The sequence below is a fragment of the Herpailurus yagouaroundi genome, unplaced genomic scaffold (genome assembly GCF_014898765.1).
Source record: "Herpailurus yagouaroundi ecotype Mexico unplaced genomic scaffold, PumYag 141, whole genome shotgun sequence".
NCBI classification, from domain to species: domain Eukaryota; kingdom Metazoa; phylum Chordata; class Mammalia; order Carnivora; family Felidae; genus Herpailurus; species Herpailurus yagouaroundi.
The window spans coordinates 64518735-64537846 of record NW_024412396.1 but is presented as its reverse complement, the minus strand read 5'-3'; the positions used below and the strand labels follow the sequence as shown (position 1 = coordinate 64537846).

General features: G+C 40.3%; 1 protein-coding gene across 8 annotated transcripts in view; it reads left to right on the top strand.

Moving 5' to 3' along the window:
- ATXN3 (ataxin 3) overlaps positions 1-18727 on the top strand; it is a 38003-nt gene extending 19276 nt beyond the window's left edge. For 3 of the 8 annotated variants that reach the window (XM_040478050.1, XM_040478056.1, XM_040478055.1), the window contains exons 7-12: positions 691-823; positions 1490-1656; positions 3202-3298; positions 6932-6934; positions 9115-9203; positions 14393-18727. In XM_040478050.1, coding sequence (XP_040333984.1) covers positions 691-823; positions 1490-1656; positions 3202-3298; positions 6932-6934; positions 9115-9203; positions 14393-14490 — 587 coding nt within the window. In that variant the 3' untranslated portion in view covers positions 14491-18727. Of the gene's footprint in view, positions 1-690; positions 824-1489; positions 1657-3201; positions 3299-3556; positions 3884-4202; positions 4257-6931; positions 6935-9114; positions 9204-14392 lie in introns of those variants that run through there. The other 5 variants (XM_040478052.1, XM_040478053.1, XM_040478051.1 and 2 more) reach the window with 5 other exon arrangements.
- The last annotated feature ends 385 nt before the right edge of the window (positions 18728-19112 follow it).

Sequence of the window (19112 nt, the reverse complement as noted above, 5' to 3'; positions counted from 1 at the left end):
ATGTTCATTTTTTGTGTAGAAGATTTAGCTGGGAAAACTCTGGCTTTCTAGGATGACATTTATAAAAAATTCACTGAATCAGTATAATTCTTTGAAAATATGAACCACATCATCAATACTTTGGCTAGATTTTGAGCATTGGTTTCCCAGCTCCTATATTCAGCAAGGAGGGGTGTGTGTGTGTGTGTGTGTGTGTGTGTGAGAGAGAGAGAGAGAGAGAGAGAGAATGTGTCGGGGGGGGCAGCTATTTCTATAGATTGTTCATTTTACCAGAGACCATGCTTGGTCTTGGAATTGGAAGAGCTAGGACCAAAACCCTGACAATCTGATTCCGAATTCCTTGCTCTTCCCCACTCCTTCACCCGCCTCTCCGATACCGTTTAGTGAGCAGAGTATGTGGTCACACACTGTTTTGGTAGGGGCCCTTTGTGGACATTATGCCATTTATTTCTCACAGTCACTCTGTGAGATGGCTGTTCCCATCTTACAGACGAAGGAAGTGGCCCAGAGGCTTTCAGTAGTTTGTCTGAGATCAGCGAGAGTCGGGATTTGAACCCAGGTCTTCCTCACTCTTGAACTTGTGTTCTTCCCACTAGACTGTGCTGCCTTTCTATCTGCTATCATTTTAAATCTATTTTTAATCTCTTACTGGCTGTTTTCGTTTATTTTTGCCTTTTTTTTTCTTTTTAGGTTATTCTATATTTGTTGTGAAGGGTGATCTGCCAGATTGTGAAGCTGACCAACTTCTACAGATGATCAGGGTCCAACAGATGCACAGACCAAAACTCATTGGAGAAGAGTTAGCACAGCTGAAAGAACAGAGGTGAGATGAACCCTGCAGTAGGGAGTATATGATAGTAGTTCATATTTCATTATAAGAATTACATTTTCTTCCTTCCTTCCTTCCTTCCTTCCTTCCTTCCTTCCTTCCTTCCTTCCTTCCTTCCTTCCTTCCTTCCTTCTTCTTCAAGACTTTATTTTTTAAGCAATCTCTATACCCAGCATGGGGCTCGAACTCACAACCCCAAGATCAAGATCATGCTCTACTGACTGAGCCAGCCAAGTGCCCCAAGAATAATGTTTTCCTGCTTACATTGAATGTGTGGTCCTTTTATTGTTGGTGATTTTTTTAGACCTTTTATATTTTTAGTGAAGTTTATTGGTCCAAACTTGAATTGACAATTTGAATTACTTTATTTACTTAGATGCACAGCACAGCACAGTCTTTAGGTTGTTAGGTTATCTGCCAGAAAATGTGTAATTTTTGACTTCTATTAAATCTTTGGGGACCTCTTTGGCTCAGTTGGTGCGGCATGCGATTCTTGATTTTGGGGTTGTAAGTTCAAGCCCCACGTTGGATATAGAGGTTACTTAAAAATAAAATCTTTTAAAAAAAATTTTTTTTTAAATGTTTTGGTTTATAAATATTTCTGTTTTATCTAAAATAGAAGACTGGTCTGCAGTTACCATCAGTGTTATTGTTCTTTAGAGTTCAGAAAACAGATCTGGAACGAGTCTTAGAAGCAAATGATGGGTCAGGCATGTTAGACGAAGATGAGGAAGATTTGCAGAGGGCTCTGGCACTGAGTCGCCAGGAAATCGACATGGAAGATGAAGAAGCAGATCTCCGCAGGGCTATTCAGCTCAGTATGCAAGGTACAGACATTCAGCCGCACCTTCATTTGTTGTTGAAGGATTGAGTCAGAGCATCTTTAGTTCCCCCGGAAGTCAATGTACTGTTGGTAGAAGTTCTTTGACAATTACTCTAGAATCAGTGACTATGGACATACAACAATCAGCTGTTTGTTTAGTTTTCTTGTAATGTAAATACCTTTTAACAACCTAAGTTATATTAGGATTGGGTATATTTTTAGTCTGGTTTTTCCGTTTGGTCAAAAAACTGTAGTAACAGAACAATAATAACCTGAGGTTAATCTTTGTGGGCAAAAGTGGGGGGGGGATTGGGGGGGTTGGGGGGGCTGGGGGGGGGCTCTTACCCAGACTTGGTATTTTGTAAATGTATGCTGTTGGATACAAAAGGCCTGGGCAGAAAATATTTCAAAAGTGTAACACTTAGTGGCCATGTACCTTACAGCATAAGCCCACTTCATGGACCCACCGTGATAGTGACATAAACTCACTAGCAGAGGAGAGTGAAGATGTCTCCCCTCGGGAATCCAGGCAGCGGGAGTTGTCTGGCAGGTAGCTCAAAGAGCTTACTGAAAAGTATGTGTGGGTTTTTGGCAGTTTTGTTTTCATCTAATTAATGTGGAAATTTGCCTTCTATTTTCTTTCTTTTTTTTTAACCTTTATTTATTTTTGAGAGAGTGAGAGAGAGACAGAGCGAGCGCAGGGGAGGAACAGAGAGAGGGAGACACAGAATCTGAAATAGGTTCCGGGCTCTGAGCTGTCAGCACAGAGCCCAGTGCGGGGCTTGAACCCACGAACTGTGAGATCGTGACCTGAGCCGAAGTCAGACACTTAACCGACTGAGCCACCCAGGCGCCCCAAGCCTTCTATTTTCTTAATGAGATGATTCAGTGGGATTTCTTAAATACCTAAATAAAATTGAGGTTCCATTACTATGAAGATTATCCTTTTTATCCTGTGTGTTGTCCTGAACTTCTCACACCTCCTGGCACAGCTCGGAGTGCTTCATCTGTGCGGTCCCATTTTTGATTAGTAGAGTCCTGCTGGATTAGCCCAGTAATGGACAGACAACAGCTCTTTATAATTTTAGATATTTTTGTGTCATTTGCTTTTCTTCCCACCTTATTTCACAATCTTGGCAGGATCTCTGGGACACACACTTGAGCTGTTACAGCATGCAAATATCGTAGGAGATCGGAATATAGAGAATGGGTTTACTGTCACCCACTTCTCGTTGCTTCTCGTGGAAAGTGCTGGGGCATTTCTAGTAAGTTAAAGAGGGCAACACAAGTGTGGTGTTGATGGCTCTCCCTAATGGGTTGGCTGTTGGACTCACATCCTTACGTCCACTGTGTCACAGATGGGTGTGGACACAGGTTATATTTGAACTGCCTTATTCAGATTTGTCCATGAGACTTTCTTCTAGTTACAACATAGCACAATATTTTTAAGAAAAAAACTTTTGTGAAAGCTTGCTCAAAAAGCATAAACATAGCATCGCTTGAATTGGTAAATAAAATGATTGCTTTTTTTGTTCTGTTTTCTTTTCAGGTAGTTCCAGAAATGTGTCCCAAGATATTCCACAGACATCAGGTACACATCTTACTTCAGAAGAGCTACGGAAGAGAAGAGAAGCCTACTTTGAAAAGTAAAGTAGTTGGTACAATATTAAAATTGCATATTTAACGTGTACTTTGTCTGTTTTGTCTGCAATCTCTACATATAGAGCTTTGGCTTAAACTATTTTACTTAAGATTCTTTCCTTTTAAAAGAGTGGTTACTACCTGAACCCTGTGAACATCTGAGTTTTGTTTTGTTTTTAATTTAGAGCAAATGAACTGAAATGATGCGTAGTTTTAGGGAAAGTCTTTGCCTCAATACTAATTATAGGGTTTATATGAAATAGGGTGAAGGAAACCCAGTCAAATGTAAGTCATCAAACGAAACTGGAATTGGACCAAAGCAAGAACAGTGCCTTTGGATGTGCTTCTTGGTGACCTGAGCAACCTCGCAAAGTTCTGCTGTCAGTTAACAGGGAAAACAGCACTGGGGTCGGGGAGGACACGCCCAGATGCAGACGGTGGTTAATTGATCTTCTTCCTGCCACTTCAGTGGTTACTGCGGGCCTGTCCGCATCAGGGACATGGGGCAAACCATAAATCCTAAAACCTAAATCTGTCAGTGCTCTCAAACTAGAAAATAAAAATTATCATCCTTTCCAGTAACTACCATTCACAACTCGTCTTCTCTTTTTCTTTTTTTAATGGGGAAAAAAAAAAAAAAAAAGAGGTTACAAGGTAGTATTTAGAGAGACTGTGCAGATCCTCGGATCCCAGGTCAGATGCCAAAAGTCCAGCAGCTGAATCTGGCCTGTTCACTGTATTTCATCAATTCTGAGATGTATGTATTTTCCCAGTTCAACATCTCTATAATCGAGAAGCGTCTCACAATCGTAATTGGCAGTATTAGTGGGAGCTGAAATAGTGGAGCATTATGATGGTGTAATGAAGATAATATTTACCTTGTTTTCTGTTTTGTTTTGTTTGTTTAAGTTACAGCTCAGAAGGATATGAAGGAAAGTTCTGATCAACTGACATCCTCTTAATGTGAGATATTTCTAGTCTTTATTCAGCGATAGGTTAATGGATTTAATTATATATAAAATTTCAAAATTGTGCTTATTAGTGCTTTTCACTTCCTTTCAAATTTTAAAGTGAACTTTTAAATTCTTTAATTATGATAAACTTCAAATATCTATAAACGTAGAGAAACCAGCATAATGAACCCGTTTACCCATTGCTCGTGTTTAACAAATGCCAGCACGTGGCCAGGCTTGGTTTTCTGTGACCCCATCTCTCATGCATTCCACTCTCCCACCCCCAAGCTGGGATTATTTGGTAACAGATCTAAATTATTGTATCATTTCATCCATTTTTTTTTAAATATTGCCAAATGCTGTCGTCACGCTGTTAATAATTATCATATGATAATTATTAATCATTCTGTAATGTCATCAAATGTCTAGTTAGTGTTAAAAAATAACTTAAGGGGTGCCTGGCTGGCTCAGTCAGTGGAGTATGCGACTCCCGTGTTCGAGTCCCATGTTGGGTGTACAGATTACTTAAAAATAAAATCTTAAAAAAAAAAAAGTGAATTAGATAAAAACTTACATTTGAGAAAATTTATTTTAAAATATATCAAAATCAAACAATCCTAACTTTTGGTGTGCCTGGGTGGCTCAGTCGCTTGAGCATCTGGCTCTTGGTTTCAGCTCAGGTCATGATCTCACAGTTTGTGGGTTCAAGCCCCTTGTTGGGCTCTGTGCTGAAACAGAAAGGAGCTTGCTTTAAATTCTCTCTCTCCTTCTCTCTCTGCCCCTCCCCCGCTTACATTCTCTCTCTCTCTCTCTTTCTCTCTCTTTCTCTCTCTCTTTCCTGCCCTCTCTTCTCAAAATAAATAAACTTTAAAAATCCTTTATTTTAATAACTAATGTTAGTATTTTGACACATTCTCTTCTACTCACACAGACACACGTATATGGTGTTATTAGTTACACCCATTTCCCATCATAGTAAATAGTCTTTGTAATATACTGATTTTTGCTATTATAATTAATAGTGCAGGGGCGCCTGGGTGGCTCATTCAGTCAAGAGCCCGACTTCGGCTCAGGTCATGATCTCACGGTTTGTGAGTTCAGGCCGCACATCGGGCTCTGTGCTGACAGCTTAGAGCCTGGAGCCTGTTTCAGCTTCTGTGTCTTCCTCTCTCTCTGCCCCTCCCTCCCCTGCTCGTGTTCTGTCTCTGTCTCTCTCTCAACAATAAATAAATGTTAAAAAAAAAGTTATATAATTAATAGTGCAGTGAACAATCCTGTACTGATGCCATGCCTCAAATTTCTCACCATTTCTTCCAGTTATTCTGAGGTTTTTGGGTTAAAGGACAGAAATATTTTTTAAGGTCTTGGTATGGATTTCTAAACTGCTTTCCAGAACGGTTCTCAAATGATACTTCTATCATGCTTATTTCACATTCTATTTTTTGCCAGAACAAATTGGTCCAAACAGACGTACCTTATAGACAAACTGCAAGATTCACGAGTAGATCTAAGAAAAGGAAAACATCTTTAAAGTAGAAAAACAAATCCCTTCTTTACTTAAAAAATTATTTTAGGTTGGAGAAGCCTGGGTCACTCAGTCGGTTGAGCATCCAATTCTTAATTTAGGCTCAGGTCGTGATTCCAGGGTCATGGGATCGAGCCGTGCGTGTGGGGCTCTGTGCTGAGCATGGAGCTTACTTAAGATTTTCTCTCTGTCTGCCCCTCTCCCCCATCATGTGCGCATGCTCTCTCTCTCTGTCTCAAAATTTAAAAAAAAAAAAATTTATTTCTTTAAATGTTTGAGCATCAGTGGGGCTCCTGCCTGGTTGGAGGACAGTGGATTGGGAAGGAACGTGGGCAGTGATGGTTTCCAGCTCCAGCAGCATCCTCTGAGTCTGGCCTGACCTTCAAAATATCGGTGGGAATTTGAGAACTAGAGAATATCTTATAGAGTCACAAGTTGCTGAGAAGAGTTCAGAACGAACTTCTTGGTGTTTCTGTCCACCATTGCGTAGCATCCAGAGTCTTGTTAGACTCAGTAGTAAAGGAGCTGAGGAACAGCTGTAGTTTCAAATATTAGGCCTTTCACCAGAATTCCTGATTATTAGGCCTACAGGTTCTCTCTAGCTTCTGTCTCTGGGAACTTGGCTCAAAGGTTATCGCGCTCTTCCCTCTGACCCTCCCCAAACTGACCCTGGTGCTAACTGTTATTCAAACAAATTTTGAATTCAGGTTTTTTTTTTTTATTAATTCAAATAGTTTATTTTGTTACACATTCTAATAGTTTTTTTTTCTTATAGACTGTTTGAAGCTTCATGCCTAATGTAGTAACCGCCGTATTCATGCTTGATCAAACATAAAAATACTGTTTAAAAATCTACCTGTTACAAAGTCATAGTTTATGAATGAGTGTCAGGCAATGTTTTCACAGCCGTATTTTTTTTCCAGTAGTAATCTCTCAATCCATTTTACCTATTATAAAAGCCCAAGTGAAACTCTTACTCCACCAGCAGTGTCAGTATAAAACCTACCGCATTCACAAATTGAATTAGTGCGTGTACAACTGTTGTGTAAACCGTAAAGTATTCTACAAACGTGTTAGCATCATCGTCTTCTCTAAGTGTAGCTCTGAAATGATGCAGATTCTCTCCTTCTGTTACTAAAAAAGCGTTACCCAACAAAGAGGCAGTTACTGGGCATTGTTTCCATGGTCGCAGATTGCTATGATTTTTTAATTGTCTAACACCTGAGCCACTGCTTCGGTGGCATGGCATAATGCGATCCACTTTAAGAAACAAGCTGCTAGAGGTATTTTGAGCAGAAAAGGTTTTAATACAGAGACTCAGGGCTTACGCAGTCTTAGGAAGAGCAAGCGGGCGGTGCGGGCTGTAGCCAGGCTTCCAGAATTCCACAGACCAGCCTGTTGGAAGAGTGCAACCAACCGCCCGGTTGGGAGGATGGGAAATCAGGACACGGAGTTCAAGAACACGTTGCCATAGCTGTGATCCTAGGGTCTGGAAGCTTGCCACCACGGTTGCCTAGACATGGAAACAGGAAGTCAGCCCCTACTGCGGCTGCCGGGAAGCCGCATCCTGGGACCGGCTCCATGACTTGACTTGCCCGCAGAGAACCACCAAAGCAGCAGGAAGATGGTCGTGCCTCATTTCTGCGAGCACTCGGTTGATTACCAGCATCCTAGCTGTACAGTGACCTCCGGTGGTGTTTTTAGCTTTCTAGCCTCTGATTCTGAGGGCACATTCGAATCTCACACAGTGAGAGTGGGTACTGATTTGCTGTTTGAACATGTTGCATCTTATTGTGTCAGCAAATATGAGAGGGGTCAGGACTGTTTCAAGGCTGGCAATTCCTTTACTTGTCACTTTTCATAAAATTAAAGTAGATGAAGACTGTCCCTCTAAAGCTGCTGTCTCACCCACCACTCTCTTGTGTTCTGACATGTTGGCTTGGCTGGAGGGGGAAAAGGGCCGGCGGAGAGATCTGATGTGCCAGGATTGATTCCTCCTGCCTTGCAGAGGCGGACCCCGTTACCGGGATGGACTGCTTTCTCGTGCACACCCTGTTGTCGGGATGGGCTTCTGGGAACCTGCCCTCTTGTGCACTGTTAGCCACGCACGCCTGAGAGTAAACTGAGGCAGACAGCAATATGCTTGGGTTTTCTTTGTTGCTCATATTTAAAACAGAAGACTGAGACTCTGGAAGACATCGTGTGCTATTCTATTTGTAGAGTTGCTGGCAAATTTAAAATTCTGGTTCCTTTAAAAATCCTTCCATGCATTTTTTGAAAGCTATGGCTTCTCACTGCAGACTGTCAGCTGTTTATGTTTTTTTTTTTTAATTTTAAACATATTATGTATGTATTATGTGAAATAATTTTGAATTTACTTAAAAGCAGAACTAGTTCCCAGAACTCCTTATACTCACCCAAATTCCCTAATTGTGGACATTTCTGAGGAATTTGAGAATAACTTGCAGACATGACTTGCCATTACATTTCAGTACTTTAGTGTATATTCTTTAAGTACAAGGGCACTGCCCTACATATTTACATCATAACCATCGTGTTTAAATGTTTTCAAACGTGGATTTTTCTGACGTCGTTCTCCCTTCTGCAAAAAATCCAGGGAAAATTTATTTTAATATAATAGATGGTACTGCAACTTGATAACGCATCTTAAAAAGTTATTTTAACTTCTTTCCCTTTATCAAGTATTTGGTGGATGCGTACTATGTGACGGGCAGTGTTTTAGGCACTTGGGAAGTGAGATAAGGTTTGTGCTCTTGTTAGCTTGAAGATGGAGACAAACAGAAGAGTATCAGATGGTGCTAAGATGACGCCGAAATTGAAAGGAAGTGAGGAGATAGTGAGAATAGCTGCTGGCTGCTGTGTGTGGGCTGGTCAGCAACGGTGTCTCTGAGGACATGCTGAAGCTCGGAGCTGGACGGCAAGAAGAAGGCAGCCGTGGGAAGGTCATGTTAACTGGCATGGTAATTTGAGATGCTTAATGTTCTCAAAGGTGCTTATTTCCAGTGACTTCCAACAATACTGAGGATCTGTAAGTCAAAACACCTACCTGCCAGCGAATGCTTTTGCTTATGTGTTATTTCGCGGTGAAAATCTTTACCTATTAATTTGATAATTCAGATTTTATATCTGGGTCTCCTAGGATCAGCACTGTGCTACTTTTAAGTAATATATATCAGAGTGATTGCTCTGGCCTTCTTTTGTGGAGGTCATGACAGTGACTCTTTTGTTTTGTGGAACCATTTAGTTTCCATGCAGTTTTTCTCGTGGCATATTTATTCTTCGGGTTTGGGTTTTAACATACACTCACCTTCACATGTTTCAGGCAGCAGCAGCAGCAGCATCCACCAGCACAGCTTTCCCACCCACGCGAGAGGCCAACCACGAGTTCAGGTGCACTGGGCAGCGATCCAGGTATGCCTCCCTGACTGTGCTGTGTTTGACACGGGCTCCATGTGGTTTTTGGCTTGACAGGCTTTTTTCTCCCCTCTTGAATTACACTGAAATTCATGTATGAATTTGGAATCTACTAAATTTCCTCAGATTAAGAAACAGGCAGACTAGAGCATTCAGTGGCTATGTTGCTTTAAAATTCTAAACAATACTTGCGACTTCACAGTAATTAATACACCCTCCAAAAGTTCCTCGGAGATAAAGAATATTGGTAGGGGGAAGATACGCTTTACCACCTGGAAAACTGAAAACGCCCAAGTGTAGTCTAAATAATAGGAAATCGAGAGTTAGTGATCAGGCCTTGGTTTAATAGGTCTTAAACTTTGGTCAGTTCCTGGTAGTACCAGTTGAGTGAAAAAGCAACTATGTGACAAAGGCCTTGTAAGCAGAACATGTGAAGAACTCTCAAAACTGAAATAAGAAAACTCAAGGGGCAAAGGATTTGAACAGATACTTCACCATGGTTGACAAATAAGCATGTGAAAATACGATCAATATTAATAATCGTTAGGGAGATGCAAATTAAAAAATTTTTAATGTTTATTTACTTTTGAGAGCGAGCGAGCGAGCAGGCATGAGCAGGGGAGGGGCAGAGACAGAGGGAGACACAGAATCCGAAGCAGGCTCCAGGCTCCGAGCTGTCAGCAACACAGCCCAAAGCGGGGCTTGAACTCACAAACCATGAGATCATGACCTGAGCTGAAGTCGGACATCTGACTGACTGAGCCCCCCAGGTTTCCCTAGGGAAATGCAAATTAAAGCTACACACCTTATTATAAGAATGGCTTCATGGGGCGCCTGGGTGGCGCAGTCGGTTAAGCGTCCGACTTCAGCCAGGTCACGATCTCGCGGTCCGTGAGTTCGAGCCCCGCGTCAGGCTCTGGGCTGATGGCTCAGAGCCTGGAGCCTGTTTCCGATTCTGTGTCTTCCTCTCTCTCTGCCCCTCCCCCGTTCATGCTCTGTCTCTCTCTGTCCCAAAAATAAATAAACGTTGAAAAAAAAAGAATGGCTTCACAAAACCATAAAATTGACAATACCAGGTGCTGACTAGGATCAGGGTTGCCATGACACTCCTATACTGTTAGTAGGAATGTAAAAGTTTGAAAAATAGTTTAGTATTTTCTTATAAACTTAAATGTGCACTTAACCATGTGATTCAAAGGTCCCGCTCGAAGTATGTAAGCAAAAAAAAAAAGTAAACTTAGGTTCACAGGAAAACTTGTATGTGAATGCTTAGAGCAGCTTCCTACTTGTCAAAAACTGGGAGCTACCCAAAAGTTGTCCTTCGGCTGGTGAATGGATGCATGTCTGTGGGACTTGGAAACCACGGACTACTATTTAACAATAAAAAGGGACGAACTGGTGCTTTTCCCGATTCCTCCTGCTATTTACAGCTAACAACCATGGACACTTACATCAAAAGAACATAAGAAAATTCTGAAAGCTAGAGAAGACACAGACTGCTTAGGGGGCTCAGGACCAGAGGGATCACATAGTGGCATGTGGCCTGGGTTCTCTCTGCTTCACACACCCTGGATTTGGTGAAGAAGCTATGGCACAGACCCAGTAAGCCTGCTCTGTGTAGTCAAAAGGGACTGCGGAGCAAGTAGAATCTTTTATATAATCTTTTATATAATAAATGCTCTAGTCCAGCCAAAGAGGGTCATAAACTGCCCTTATCGTCACCCCACCGCATCAGCATGGGCCAGGCGGGAGCATAGACTGGCATCCCCAGCTGGCAGGCAGGAGCTGAACGTCCCACTTGCCTGGCCAGGGTGGTGTGGCCAAATGAGGAACTGGGCTTTTCATTTCCTCCAGGAGAGAATGAGGGGCCCTTTCCCATGGGGTCTGTGGTCACAGGGAGCCTAGACTTCCACCCAGCCATACGAGGCGTCCCTCTGGTTTCCCGCAGGGTAGTTTCAGAAGAGGCCTAGTGGAGAATCCGGAGGCAGTGATTTGAGGCAGTAACGAGGCCACACCCACAGCGTCGGTGAGAGGCGGTCCGGAGGCATTCCTACCCTTCCAGTCAGGGAGCTCTTAGGGAAGACAGTGGGGAGCCAGAAGTCCCACGTGTGCACAGCAGTCACGATCGCACACACGCTCCCCCTCTCTGGCCATGGCAAGGCAGCACCCTCTCCCCCACTGGTACTGTGTCAGAAGAGGCCTGCTGGAAGAGAAGACCCAGTCTTGTAACATGCAACATGGCAGATGTCTAGGATTTGATCGGAAGTATTTATCATACCAAGAGCCAGGAAAGATTCAGTTTGAGAAAAGACCATTCATCGACACCACCACCCAGATGACACTGATGTTAGAATTCATTAATCTCACAAGAAGTTTTATTTTATTTTATTTTTTAATTTTACTTATTCTGAGAAAGGAGAGAGCATGAGCGAGAGAGGGGCAGACAGACTGGGAGGGAGAGAATCCCAAGCAGGCTATGTACTGTCAGTGCAGAGCCTGACATGGGGCTAGATCTCACAAACCAGGAGATCATGACCTGAGCTGAAACCAAGAGCTGGACACCTAACCGACTGAGCCACCCAGGCGCCTCTCACAAGGATTTTTAAAGCGGCTATCATAGAAATGTTATACTGAGCAATTGTGAACATGCTTAAAACAAATGAAAAAATAGAAAGCTTCAAGAAGGAAGATATAAAGATGAACTAAATGGAAAGTTTAGAACTGAAAAATAACAGTACCTAAAATTTAAAAATGTAATGGGTGGGGCGCCTGGGTGGCTCAGTCGGTTAAGCGTCCGACTTCGGCTCAGGTCGTGATCTTGCGGTCCGTGAGTTCGAGCCCCGCCTCGGGCTCTGGGCTGATGGCTCAGAGCCTGGAGCCTGCTTCGGATTCTGTGTCTCCCTCTCTCTCTGCCCCTCCCCCGTTCATGCTCTGTCTCTCTCTGTCTCAAAAATAAATAAACGTTAAAAAAAAATTTAGGAAAAAAAATTAAAAAAAATAAAAGGCTTTATTATAAAAAAAATAAATAAATAAAAATAAAAATGTAATGGGTGGGTCCAAAGGTAAATGGAAGGACAGAGGAGAGAATCCATGAACTTGAAGACGGAACAATAGAAAGTACCCATTCTGAGCAACAGAGAGAATTAGACTGGACAAAACAAACAAAGCCTTGGACACCCGTGGGACCATAGTGGAAAGATCTAAGGTGTGCACCATGGGAATCTCGGGAGATAAGGAGGGTGGGCTGAAAAAGTATTTGAAGAAATGATGGCTAAAAACCCCAGCTTGGGCAAAAGATCTAAAACTCCAGATTTAACTGAGAAAACCTCTAACAGTTAAGCCCAAAGAAATTTATGCCAAGACATGATAATCTAGCTTTTGCAAACTGAAATAAAAGAAGAAAATCTTGAAACCAGCTAGAGACATCTTGCCTGCAGCAGTTTGCATGACAGCAGATTTCTCATCTGAAATCATGGAGATCAGTAGGAAGTGGCATAACATTTTTCAAGTGCTGAAAAGACACTCTCAACCAAGAATTCCCAGTGAAAATTTCCTTCAGGAATGAAGAGAAAAATTAAGAGAATTTCTCACCAGCAGACCCACCCTACAATAATGGCTAAAGGAAGCTTTCTAAACAGAAATGATAAGAGAATTCATCTGGGAACCTCAGAAAGGAAAAAAAGAACAGTAGAAAGAGTAAAAATATGGGTAAACAATAGATGTTCCTCTCCTTTTGAGTTTTCTAAATTATGTTTAATGATTGAAGCAAGAATTAGAACATTGATTTGGTGTTTGGTGTATATGTAGAAAATATTGGGAGAGTAAAGGATGTAAAAGGAGGTGAAGTTTCTACATTTCAACTATTCCAGCCAGTCTGGAAAATAATTTATCAATTTCTTTAAAAACTGAACAAGTACTAACCATACAACCTGGCAGTTAGACTCCTGGGCGTTTATCCCAGAGATATGACAACTTAACCGTCCATGTAACAACCTGTACACAAATGTTCATAGAAGCAGCTTTATTTCTTACAATCAAAAACCGGAAACAATCACACTGTGCTACAGGAAGATGAATGGTCAAACAAACAGTAGTACACCGTGGAATACCAGTCAGGACTAAAAACAAACCTGCCGTTGATACCTGCACCAACTTGGATGAGTCTCAAGGGCATTATGCTGAGTGCAGAAGAAAATCTCAAAAGCTCTCATTACAGTGTGATTCAATTTGTGTAACCTTCTAAAAACAACAAATGTGTAGAGGTGGAGAACAAATTAGTTGGCTGCCTGCAGTTAGGGAAGGTCGGGGCAGAGAAGTGGAGAGCAGGAAAGAGATCTTTGTGGCACTTGAACAGTTCTCCATCCTGATAGTGGTGCTGGTGGTGACATGAAATCTTACACGTATGATGAAATAGCACGGCACGACACACAACTTTGTACCGATGGCATATCCAAGTTTGGGTTTGAGCTGTAGTTACATAGGATTTAATTATTGAGTTTAATTGTTGAGTTAAAAATTGAGCTGAAGTGTACGCGGGACCGCTCTGAACTGTCTTTGCAACTTCCTGTAAATGAACAATTATTTCAAAACAAAGTTTAAGGAACAATTACGTGTATATATACAACTAAGTTCAATTTTCTTTCACAGCATAATGCCTTTGTTTTGAAATATAGAATAAATGTATTTTGGGGATTGACCACACAGGGGCAGCATAAGCAAATTTTGGAGGGCAGTGGAACAGTTCTGCGCCTGGGTGGTGAGGCAGTTATACAGCTTTGGTACTTGTCAGAACTCGTAAAACAGTAAATGAATGCATGTGACTTTATGCAACTATTTCAAATCAAAATAGGCAGTTGCAGTGGTCAGACCGAAATACATTTTCTAGGAGCTTACCTTTTTTTTTTTTTTAACGTTTATTTATTTTTGAGACAGAGACAGAGCATGAACAGGGGAGGGTCAGAGAGAGAGGGAGACACAGAATCTGAAACAGGCTCCAGGCTCTGAGCTGTCAGCACAGAGCCTGACTGACGCGGGGCTCGAACTCACGGGGCCCCAAGATCATGACCTGAGCCGAAGTCGGACACTTAACCGACTGAGCCACCCAGGCGCCCCTAGGAGCTTACCTTTTGATGACTTTAAGAATTTTCCCGAAATGTCTAAGAGATAATGCTTGTTTTCTTTCCCAGCAGGAGATGCTATGAGCGAAGAAGACATGCTTCAGGCAGCTGTGACCATGTCTTTAGAAGTTGTTAGAAATAACTTCAAAACGGAAGGGAAAAAATAATAGCTTTTACAAATCATTTCGACCTTCGTACTTTCCAGCATTATCCTGGGTGACTACAGCATAGACGGTCCATTTTAGTAATGTGTCCAAGGAACAACGTTCAACAGAGGAAATAAGGCTTTAGGCGGTTTGCAACAAAAAGATGAGAAAATGGAAAAATGTGTCAGTTGTAGGACTAAATAACGATCCTCCAAACACTAGCCAAAGAGGCATTTAGCAATTAAAGACATTGAAAATGGTTTTCTAGAGGTTCCTTTTCTTTTTGAGTGTGCAATATCCAACATGTCTAAAGTTAGGGCGTTTTTCTTGGATCTTCTTGCAGACCAGCTAATTAGGTCTTGCCACAGAACTTTTTCCGTTCGTTTTCTTTTCATCCTTTCTGGTCTGGTCGGTTGGCTCGCTTTTCATCATCTCTTAGTGGCTTTTATTTCTCATTAACCAAGTTAACCTTTTAGGACAGTGTCTTTTCTATGTTGATAGGAGTAACGGTTCCAGAAGGATTAGCTGCTTTCCCTCCAATCACGTGGCGTGCCCTTGGATGTTTTCTCCTGTTACTTTCTCTGATCACAATTTCTTTGGGACGTGGTTTTCCTTACTTTTCTACAACTCTTTTGAAAGCTGGTAATCTTTCGTGAGGTTTTGCTTCCTAAGCCCTCTAAGGTGGGATCATTGTTTCGTGATTCTGATGCATTCCTCAACTCTGAAATCAACTCTGCACAAATATTTGAGAAGAAATGAGAATTTTTTAAATATGTGAGCACATCCTTTTCCAGATGCTTTATGAATGTCTTCTCAATTATGTCAGACCTTTACAGCTTTGCTGTAACCCTTTCTCTGGCACCTTGATATTTCCTTGTCTTCTCCAATTGAGAAAAATAGGAGAAGCACGGTATGCAAGCAAGTTTCATTCCGTGTATGATTTAACAAATAATACCCACCATGAATGTATGAGAGACAAAGTCTGGCTTTTGATTTACTTGCAGTTTCATTTTCTTCTCTCTTGTGCCTGGAGCTCTCCGTTCTGTTTACAGTGGAGTCACGGAGCGTAGATGTCTGCTTCTGATGTACATCTTGTAGCAGGATAGATAGCTTGCCAGAGATGATGGTCTGGAACATGAAAATAATCTACTAACAAAAATACATTTAAATTTATACTGTGATTTGACACTTGCATCATGTTTAAGTAGCTAAAGAATTACAGAAGTCACACAGTACTTACTGGGTCTGTAAATACGAAAGTCTTTAGTTTTGATAAACATTTTGATTGGGATGCACAGAGTTTGTTTCTGGGTCAATATAGTGGTATGATTTTGGTGGAAATTAATTGTCTGTCTGAAGTGGACATTTCGGATTCCGTCACTTATTCCCCATCCCTCATTCTCCATCCCCCATTTGAAGCTCTTTTGAATGTTGAGTTGTTCATAAGCTAAAAGTTAGGAAATTTCAGCCGACGGCTTGGAAAATTAAAGGATGATATGTTGCCATGACTAGTGTATGGCTGTACACATTTTATCAGGGAAATTTTTTTGATCTAGGATTTATGGCTGAGTTGAAAAGAGATGGGAAAATGACTTTTTATGATTATGAAGTAGCTTTTTTTTTTTTTTTTTTTTTTGGATAGAGACAGGTTTTCTTTTTAGTCATTATTTTGTGCCAAATAAAGTTTTCTGAAGTTTCCCTTGCAAAATTAGACACTTTTACTTTAAAATCTAAAGTTTTCTTTTGAGAATCGAAACGTTTTCAGAAGAGTTATTAAACTTTAGAACTGTAAGAAACATTGGAGTTTAGTACTGCTCTCTCAAGATTTACAAACCAAAATATTTTAAGAGTGAACATTTCTGCCATTATCCCCAGTATGCTTGTCCTGTTTTCCATGGATATTTGGCTTTTACGTTTTCCCATTGAAAAATTACATTCGACTTTTCATACACTTAAATGGATGAGCTACCTAATATAAAAATGAGTAAAGAAATATGCAGAAAGTTTTAACCTTAGAGTTTAATAAAGTTCTTATATTACACACCTTTATTAAAGCACTTAAGGAGATATAGCATGTTGATCTTCATTTAGGGATTTTTTTTTCTTTTTTTTTTTTTTAAAGCAGAGCTGAGCACACACTGGATACATTTGTGAATGTGTTTATTTAGTTAGTTTCTTACCAATGTTATACTCGGCAGGCAGATCCAGAATGACTAGGGAACTGCCAATTTGTTTGAATTGGCTTAAACTTAATTTAGATTCCGTTTCTTAATCGATTGGCCAGTATGAAAAAGACGCCAATGCCTGTAACTACAGTATCAGAAAACTTAGTTATACAAAAGTATAGTTCACACATCAGGAACTGCTATTTACCAGAATCATCCTGCAAGAAAGTCAGAAACAATGAAATTCACAAAAACTGTCCTGCTAAGAACTCTATATAAAGCTTTCCATTCTGTTTTGCCAATTGGGAGCACCTTAATGTTTAATATTTAAACTATTGGTATCATTTTTCTAATGTATAAGTTGCATTACCAGGATAAAATACCTACAGTGGCTATGCTAGTGTTTAAAGTTTAAACAAGTTTTGGAAACACCACTTTCATATTTTGAGAGGTTATGGAATTAATAAGTAGTTAGTTATGTTTTTAAAATCACAGTAGTTAAAAAAAATTCACAGCAGTTAACCTCTGATCTAAAACCATCAATAAACACTTTTTACAGTAATTAACATAACAAATATGTCAATACTGTACATTGTTTGAAAAGATTTCTGCAGGTAAACTCTATTTTAACTTTTAAGATCTTGGTCAAATAATTTACAATTCACAGAATATGTAAGGAGGTGCTTTTTTTTTCTTTAAAACTTGATTTTTCTTAATTAAGACTTTATTCATGCCAAAGTTAATACGGAAAAAAGCTCAAAACTGGTTGAAGATCATTATAGGTAAAACTACCAATAGTCTGTGTTATTTCACTTAAGTTGAGTAAAGTAATTTTTATTCCTGTCAGAGCCTCAATTACATTTTTAATGTCTGCATGTTTGATACTCCTTAAATAGTATCATGCGAGTGCCAAGATTTATTAAATGTCTTAAAATTGGCCCATTGGATCCATGCAGATTCAAAAAAGATTGAGTCGGTGCATAAGCAAAGTATAGTGATAGAAATTAAAATGTCTCCAGTTGAAATAAATCTATGTTTTTAAATTCTCGAGAGGACTCAATAATCAATATTATGATGATTTCCTATTAACTTTATTTGCAACTGGGAAGCCCAGCGGCCACTATTTTAAATTGTTGTATCTGAGCCCTAACAAGTATGGAGATATTGTATATGTGATCTTAATTAAGAAAAACCAGATTGGATCAACTAATCATTTCACCAGTGTCGATCATTTTTTCATATTTTCAAAAAGAAAACTTTATTCCTGGTCTCTTCATAAACCAGTGTTTTTTGCTAAAGAAAGGAACTGGCTTATATTTTAAAGTCTTACGTTAACAAAAATATTTTGTTCATTTTGCTTTCATGAATGAAAACATTGATATGGTTGGTTAATTCTTGAATTTTTATTTATTTATTTTTTTTTTGAAGAAAATCTGTGCTATTTTTGTTCCCCCCAAATGTTCTGGTATTTTAAGAATTAATGCTAGTAACATCACTTCTAAATTTACAGTTATTTGGCTCGCATGTTTAATTAATAATAGTGTATCAGTAAATATCTTAAGACCGGATTCATAGACAAGGAATGGGAAGCAATAGTGAAATATATGTGGAAATTTCTGATTCATTTAGGAAGCGCTTCACTTGTTTCTTGCATAGTTCAAAGGTGAATGTTTCCAGGAATTTTTTAAAGTTTTTTTTTAAAGAGAAAAACGTACATTTGAATGTGAAAAATAGAATTTCTACAACACTGGACTACTAGAAATAACTTTTTAAAAATTACTGTTGTGTATAAATTATTTGAAATTCAAGTACAAAACACACCCGAAAAAGCATTGTCTTTTGGCCGTGACACAAGTGCACTGAGGCACTGCCGTTTGCTCAGGACCCAACTGTGCGGCCCTCGGGGTGTGTTCCTCCCTCTTGAGCTCTCTTGCGGTTACTAGACACACACAGGCCTTCCTCTCTGGTCCTCCGAAAAGCCGGGCTTCCAAAGCACTGTTGAACACTGACGGTTCTCTTGTTAATGTGGATGTTCAATGAGTTGTATTTTAAATATCAAAGATTATTAAATAAAGATAATGTTTGCTTTTTTATTTCTGCTTCCGTTTGTGCTGATTGTTAATTCCCAGTCTCGCTATGCAAAGCGTGGCCGAGGGACCAGCAGCTTCTGTACGCCCGAGGGCTTTTCGGAAATGCAGAGCTTCAGGCCGCAGCTACTGGGTCAGAACCTGCATTTTTCACAAGATCCCCCCGGGAATTCACAGAGATTCAACTTCGAGAGCAGCTGTTTTGTGGGCTGCTTGGCACTGACACTCAGTTCCAGCTAACTGCTGCCGAAGGGCCCGTTATTACGGGATCCTCTGGTCTTTTCCAAGGGACGCTAAGAATTCCAAATTTTTACTTGAAATCTGATTTTTAAGTGGTTTCTCAATTGTTTTTTAACCTTGAGGGCCAAACAAAGCACATTAATAACAGTTT